The sequence below is a fragment of the Furipterus horrens genome, unplaced genomic scaffold (assembly GCF_987537825.1).
Source record: "Furipterus horrens unplaced genomic scaffold, mFurHor1.1.pri manual_scaffold_5, whole genome shotgun sequence".
NCBI lineage: Eukaryota > Metazoa > Chordata > Mammalia > Chiroptera > Furipteridae > Furipterus > Furipterus horrens.
The window spans coordinates 178,115,919-178,123,787 of NW_028327175.1; the positions used below are offsets into that span (position 1 = coordinate 178,115,919).

Below are 7,869 nucleotides of genomic sequence, written 5' to 3' on the forward strand. Positions count from 1 at the left end.
CCATATGTGGTCAGCCTGAGGGTGCTGACAGCATGCCTTGGGACCAAGGGCCAGATCCAGAGGACAGGGAGGTCCAGTGGCTGAGTGGTGATGGAGGCCTCCAAGGAGACTGGCAAAGGCCCATCCAAGCTGCAACTGTGTTTGACTAACCCTTTGCACAGGGAAGCTGAAGCCTAAGTAGCCTTTTTTTTTTTCAAGAATACATTAATATAGAAGGTGAAAAGGTGCCCTGCCCTCATGCCTTCCCTCAGGGGCCCCCAGGTACAAAAAGAACGGGATGGACCCTGAGCCTGAAGACAGGATAATTTTCCCAGCCCATGGTGTTGTCTGTTTTCTGAATAGATTTGGAAGACTGAGGACATGAAGAGGTCTGTTCCTGGGCTGGTAGACCCAGAGGAGCCCTCGGCCCAGCCTGCCAGCTCAAGAGGTAACTGTCCTGCTAGGGGTGCATGTAAGGTGCCATTGCCTTGCTCAGCCCTCCCTCTCCACTCCCCTCCTCAGCCCAAGGGCTGCAGTTCCATGCAGGTTTTCAAAGCCCGTGAAAGCCATTGCCAGGTATTCAGGACACAGGAGTGCAGTTTACTGTGAGATGCTGGTGGAAAGTGAAGCCGCATGGAAAGCTCTGTTGAGTTTTGGCCTCATCCTACAGGGACCAGTGAGCTCTGGGGTGCTGCTTGGATGAGTGAACAATTGTGGTGGTGGTTGTCAGGGACTCCTGAGCATCAGGGGAGGGACACAACTTGCAGAGTTTGATCGGATGATCTCTGTCTGCCTGGATGGCTCTTCAATGTCAAATTCCCCACCCAGGGCCTGGGTCCAGCTGGCTATTTGCCTAGAGAGCTAGGCTATTGACAGGAGCAGGGAGGGGCCCTGCCTTATCCACAGAGAGTGAAAGTGGTTTCACAGGCCCCAGCCTGCCCTGTTAATTCTGGTTGAGCCCACGCTTTATGGCAAATTCCTCAGATTGGCTCTGGAGGGTCATCTGCATCAGCTTCACCCAGGAGCTTTATTAAAATGTAGATCCAGGTTCTAGTCTCAACCCATCTCCCAGGAAAAGATTGGGGCTGTTAGAATTTCCATGTCTATCAAGACCCCAAAGTGCACTCACACTATTCTGGAGCAGAGCCCTCTTTGGGTTGCAGCAGTGGTGACTAAAGTAAGAAAATCTGCTCTACTTTCTGCTATCATGACCACTGGCTCTGTTGCCACCATCATTACAGAGCTGTGAGGGAGAAAGCCAACCGCTGTGGGCAGTTCCACTGTGCACACTTGCCATGCACTCTCTCCTTCCGCAGGGCAGCCCTACAAGGCAGATATTACTATGACATCTATATTAGAGATAAGGAAACCAAGGCACAGAGGGGTTCAACTTGCCCAAAGTTGCCCAGAAGTATATGACTACTATCATCCTCACTTCTACTGCCACCAGAGCAGATATGACCTCTGCCAGGTAACCTCAACACAGGTAGTGAGTACCATGTAACCAGCATCACCAACACCACCAGACTATCTCCTCTACAATGAGCACAGGCACAGACCTCACCATCACAGCTATCACCTCCTTTTCTCAACTCCCCATGCCACCAACTCTTCCAATGCAGTCAACCTTTCCTAGTTCTGTCTTCATTAAAGATTCTTGCCCAGAGACATCTTTCTTGGTGCCTATGGTGGAAGAAGACATTCTACTTGGAAGTGAAAATTCTGTTATTTTGAGGCCTGCTTGTTTGTTCTGCATCCCCAGACCCATCATCAACCACTGGATAGAATTTTCCAGATTGTTGAGGGCCACCTTCGGAAAAGAATAGGCATATTCAATTAGTTTATTTCTAATAAACTCCTGAGCAAGAATGCTGTCTGGATGGGTGGATGAATACATGGAGGGACAAATGAACAAAGGGAACCTCAGAGACACTATGTTGGTTCTGAAAGTGCTGACGGACTCACAGGTTTCTATTCAGGATCAAGAATTATGGTAAAGCTGTGTTCATTGCTGAAGACATCTGCTGAGAAGAGAAGCAGGAAAGAAGGTTCTAGACCTAGCTCTCTCTGGCCCTCAGTTTCCTCCTCTGTTGAGGTATTTTCTGTACATTTTAACTTGTATAGAGCTGATGACAGAAAAAAATTATAGATGTGGGCATGAATCTACTCAACAAAATATAGGTAATTACTATAATTTTCTCAGACTTCTAAGAAACTTCCTCACCCTGACTGGTGTGATGCAGTAGGTTGGGTGTCATCCCACAAACTGAAGGGTAGCCAGTTCGATTCCTGGTCAGGACAAATGACTGGGTTGCAGGCTGGATCCTGGTTTGGGGGTGTGTGAGAGGCAACCATTCAATGTTTTTCTCCCTCTATTTCTCTGTCTTCTTTCTAAAAAAAAAAAAATACAATAAAATCTTAAAAAACAAAACAAAACAAAACATGAAACTGTTCCCCTGATATACCAGCTGATGACATTAGGGAACTTACAAGATGGCTTCAGGCTGGCAGGTCCACATCCTTCCTCTGCTCTTTGTCCTGACCCAAGGTAACCATTGCTCCATAAATTCAAGTGCAAGGGTGTGGTTACAGTTCACAGGAGGATTAGAATAAAATGACAGGAGGGCAGAGAAATAGTCATAAAAACTAGGCTGAGCCACAGTTTAAAGTTAGCAAATCCATGTGCAAACCTACACACCTCAGCCAGTGGAGGCCTCATTATTCTCATAACATTGCTCAGAACTGTTTGGTTTGAAAGGACCAGTACTGGGCATGACACATGGATATTTGTGTGTGTGTTGTCTTCTTGTGTATATTACTACATTCCTCAAATGTCGTAAGAGGCAAAGAAGGAGATCCTTGAAGATATTAAGGGTACTGCATTTGTGTGCACATGTAAGATAACTTTTGTCTGGAATTCATTTCTTTGTCATGGGCAGCAGAACCAACCCAGTTAAGTACAATTTATTTAGGGACCACCTCATAGATTGGGATTCAATCTGGTATATAAAAAGTGCTCAGGGAGAGCTGGTTGTTTGGACTTTTCTACAAACACACAATGCATATGCATTTCCTGGTGCACAGGACTGTCTGCATGCACAAACAGTCCCCCCACCACCACCTGCCCCTGAACAGCTGGGGCAGCTGCATCATTCCTGCCCTGACTCCTGCCAAGTGACTTCACAGGGACAGACCTAGCTCTTGTCTCGCCATCTTTCCCTCCACATTGAAGGAATTACTGTCTTCCCCCAAATGCAGTCATTAAAATGAGTGAAGTAACAATCATTGAGTTATATTTTGAAAAAAAAAATCTCAGCATTTAATTATTGGTTGGGTGTGAGAGGATTTAGATAAGTTGATAAAGCCAACTTTATGTAATTTATTTTTACTAGGCAATTACAGGCTGCATTACCTCCTGACAGTAAGGTATTGTGGGGCATGTTATTAAGCATAAAGCCAGTAAACACTGATGAACAATTTTGCTGAACTAGGCATGCAATTTAGAAAGCAATAATACACAAATCCAATTTGGTACACAATGGATACCACAGCACGTCAGCACATGTAACTATCACAGCCTGCAAATTAAATTGGGGCGGCCCTTTTTGCAACAGCACAAGCCAAGATTAAATATATTTTCTCCCTCAATTTAACAAGTTGCTGACCACAAATATAAATATGTATGTATGTGTTTGTGACCCTCCATGTGGACGTACATGTGCATATATGTGAAACCACTTGGGTTTTCTAACTACGCTCTCGCATGCTCCCCACAGGCCATAGGTGGGAAAAGAATATTGCTCTGTGCAGAGAGCTGGATGTCAGCGTTGCTTTGACAGGGAAGCCCAGCAAGACCAGCTTTGCAGTGACAGCTCTTGCCATGTCCAGGTAACCGCAGCTTGGCCCCTCCTGGCCTCCAGCAGAGGGCGATGTGGCCACCTTAAGAAACTGTGCCTTGGCTTGGGAGCCTGGCCCTGAGAAGTAGCCTCAGGACAGGGGCTTAGGTGGGCACACCATGCACAGGATTCAGGCCAGGAGGCCATGTAGGGCCCAAGGAACTGTTTCTTAACACACACATGTTTCTGCCCTTTCTCCTTGATTATCCATAAACTCATAAAGAAATCCAAAGTTAAAAGTATATTGCTTTGTAATTTTATCCTAAAGAGGAACTTTTTTCCTGAGGGCCACTGCTGATTGTAATATTTAAGGTGATAGTTATCCCACATTACAGAAAATGCCTTTCAAGGGCTCTGAACAAATGTGGAACAGCCAATGTCAGATGTTCCACAGGCCCTGGCTGCACCTCTCACAAGAAAAGACCAGAGGCACCTAAAGGTGCTAGAAAGAAAAACTCAGGGCCTACCTCTGCTCCCTGGGGCCCAGCCTTCTTGGAGAATCCCCCAGTGCTTTGGGAGCCACAACCCTCAGAGTTCAAAAGCACCCCCCATCACCCCTCAGGGTCAAAACATTCCCCAGTCCTCCTGCTCCCTGCCCTGCCCAGGTGGAGGCCAGGCGCAGGCCCAAGGCATCTCCAGGCATCCCTGAATGAGACTGAAATCCCCCTCTTGGCATTTTCCTGATTGCCCACTGGGATGAGCAGGACCACAGGCTTGACTCTAACACTCCAATCTATTCTTTTTCCCCAGAAACCAGACCAAACTCTTTGTAGGTGACGAAAAGGGGAGAATATTCTGCTGGTCTGCAGAAGGGTAGGAAGAAGGAGATGGTGGTGGCCCTGGCCTGGCAGCCATGGCAACTGCTGGGATGACACAGTGCCTTGGTTTAAGGAAAACCTCAATGCCTCTGCTCCACATGGCTGCTGCGGCTGAGAGAGGGCCCGTGGGATTGTGGCCTTGAATGGCACAAGGATGCGCTTCTACAAATGAATGAGAGCTCACATGGGGTTCCTGGGAGCAGCACACAGGAAGCCCAGACTCTCTGATGCCACCTGGACACCAAATTGCATAGGTCTCACCTTTTCAAAGAACTCATTGCACTGAAAAAAAAAAGGGGGGCGGGGGTCACTTACTAGAAACTAAGGGGAAATATTGTATTGTCTTTATTTTAATAAAGCAACTCTTTTCGAATATAGAGAGCTCTTGAGTTTAAAGTTGTCACCATTTTCCACTCAGGTATTTACATGTCTATTCTGAGAAAGGCAGGAAGGCTTCAGGGAAGCACCACCCTCCTTCAGTATTCCTCAGCTTGCCTGTCTGTCTCCTTGGAATTTGGCTCCTCCAGTGTGGTCTTGCCTGCCATGCAGAGCTTTATGGGGAGTGAGGGGCCTCTCAACAGGCTTTTATGGCTGAGGCACAGGACACAGACATGAGGCTTCCCACTGCAAGCATAGGGAAGTCAACCTGCAGGGACACCCCACTGAGGCCTACCTGCCTTGTCTCTGCACCCCACAGCTGGTGGTGGGTCCCAGCCAGATGCTGGCCTGGCAGGCCCTTCCTAGGGCCCATTCTTATGTGGAGGTGGAGGGCCACAGTCCACATGCCAATTTTGAACTGGAGCTCACTCTGGGAAAATCTGCACTACTATGTGACTTTTGTTCTCCAAGTAAAAATACATGGCAGGTGGGTAGTTAAATCCTCTGAGGAATTCAGTACCTTCCAGTGCCTGGGTCACTCTCAGCTCAGTCACTGGACATTGAAAGCCTCACCCTCACCCTCACTCTGTTGTCTTCTTCCCACCCCAGCCTTCAGAACTCCTTGAGGAAAATTCACCTGCCTCTGAATGAAATCAAACTCAGCTGGTTACATATGGACTTGGGCAGCAAAGCTCCTTAGCAACATCTATGCTCCCTGAGATTTTCCTTCTAGGGAATCCTAATCATCCCCATATTCCTCTAAGCCATGCAGAGGCCCCTAAGGCCTGTAGATGGCAAGAAAGTAGACTTAATGTCTTGTGGCCTGGGTTATTTTAAAGATAAGTGAGAAAGTAGCTGTGTCCAAAGTAGTGAGAGAAGCGGGGTTAGAAAATAGTGATCTACTGTAAACTTTGAAGTATTTGCAAAGGGGATGATGGAGGAGGAAACACATCTCAGGGCACTGCCCCTGGGTGAGAAGGGCTGACCCGGGGACAAAAACAGCCACCCCTGCACTCTCTGCCTACACTACAAGCAGACAAGCCATTTGCAACCTCCTCGTCCATCGGGGGCTGCACCAGAGGGCCATAAATTGAAGAACACAGAGCACCACTTCCCAAGAAGGCCAAGAAACAGGGTCATAAATATCAAGGCTGGGTCTGCTCTCATGTTTCAAAATATGATTCACAGCATTTGTCCAAGGCTGAATGGTCTGCTGGTCCAAAGGTTCTCTTGGGCACATTCATTCAATAAGCATTTCCTGAGTTGCCTTTTGCTTCCCAATATCATAGGGAATATGGGGGGGACAGTGTTGGGTCTTGTTGCTGGAGTCTGTTCAAACACATGTGACTTGAGGAGGAAGAGATAAAGGGAGAAATAGCCCATGCCCTAGGGGAGGCACGGGCGGCATCCTGGCTGTCTTCCTTCACTTGGCTGCCATAACAAAATACCACAATCTGGGCAGTTTAAATGACAAAGTTTCCTCACAATTGTGGAGGCTAGACGCCTGAGATCAAGGTGTCAGCATGGTTGTTTTATTCTTTATCCTTGTCTTTTCCATGTGTCCTCACATGGTCTTCCCTTTGTAACTGTCTCCAAATTTCTTCTTTTTATAAGGATACCAGTCAGAATTCACCCTGGCTGGTTTGGCTCAGTGGATTGAGCATCGACCTGCGAGCTAAGTGTCGCTGGTTCAATCTTCCAGTCAGGGCACATCAGAGAAGGAAAACTCTGACTTCAAAAAACCTTCGCTGCCTTGCGGCATACCCCTTCAGGGGAAAGGCTAAGGGAGTAAACCCCGACAGAAAATCCGGAGCCGGAGTCCCTAAGGCGGTTTGACGTTGTAGTCAACACCGGCAACTCCTGCGGCGCACCTGAAACCAAGCTGTATTGACTCCGTCTTTCCCTTGGACCCTTCAACTGTGAAGAGAGGGGGGGTCTGCTGCATGGGCAACAGCAGACCCTCCATATCATCCTGCCCAGGCTCTGTAGCTTCAGCTTCACTGGAGAGGACACTCCAGCGTCATCGCAAGATGTCGATTCAACACGGGGTCACTCCCGAGTCGGACTGCACAACCATTCTCGGTGGTGCAGATAGACTCTTAAGAAGCTACACCATCGTCTCTCGAGACGGACGGCTGCCGACGAGTCAGAATGGATTGGGTCCCATCCTAATGCTGTCATTTTAACTTAATTACAGTAGGCCCTCTTTATATCGTGGTTCACTTATCGCAGCCTCACTATATCGCAAGACTTTAGAAAATATTACAGTATATTTAATTACCACGGATTTTTTTCTATATCACAGGATTTTGTGGTACCGTATATGTATGTTGTTAAAGTTACTTAGGTTTAAGAGTGTAGAATATGTTTAAGAACATAGTAGTGTTTATAAAAGTGTAGAAAAGGTTAATAAGGGAGTGGAAAAGGTTAAATAAGGGACTGGGAACAGTTTATAAATGTGCGGGAAGGGTTTATAAAGCCTTAAAAATATATATAAATACTAAAATAAATGTAAGGTTCCTACTTTGTGATTTTCACCTATTGTGGGGGTGGGGTGTCTAGAAGGTAATACCTGTGATAAGTGAGGGAATACTGTACCTCCTTGACGATGCTATATCCAAATATGGTCACATTCTCAGATACTGAGGATTAGGATGTCAACATAGGAATTTTAGAGGGACACAATTCACTTTATAATGCTGGCTGAAGGAGGTGGCCCTAGAGCAAGACCTGGAAGGGCAGATATGACTTGGGCTGGTTGAGATGAAGAATGGGGTATTATCGGAAGAAGGAGAAGC

General features: G+C 47.0%; 1 protein-coding gene across 1 annotated transcript in view; it reads left to right on the forward strand.

Moving 5' to 3' along the window:
- The window catches only part of WDFY4 (WDFY family member 4), a 350,593-nt gene extending 345,523 nt beyond the window's left edge, over positions 1–5,070 (forward strand). The window contains exons 60-62 of the mRNA XM_090278357.1: positions 343–427; positions 3,756–3,867; positions 4,626–5,070. Of these exons, the coding sequence (XP_090134483.1) occupies positions 343–427; positions 3,756–3,867; positions 4,626–4,692 (264 nt within the window). The 3' untranslated portion in view covers positions 4,693–5,070. The remainder of the gene's footprint in view (positions 1–342; positions 428–3,755; positions 3,868–4,625) is intronic.
- The last annotated feature ends 2,799 nt before the right edge of the window (positions 5,071–7,869 follow it).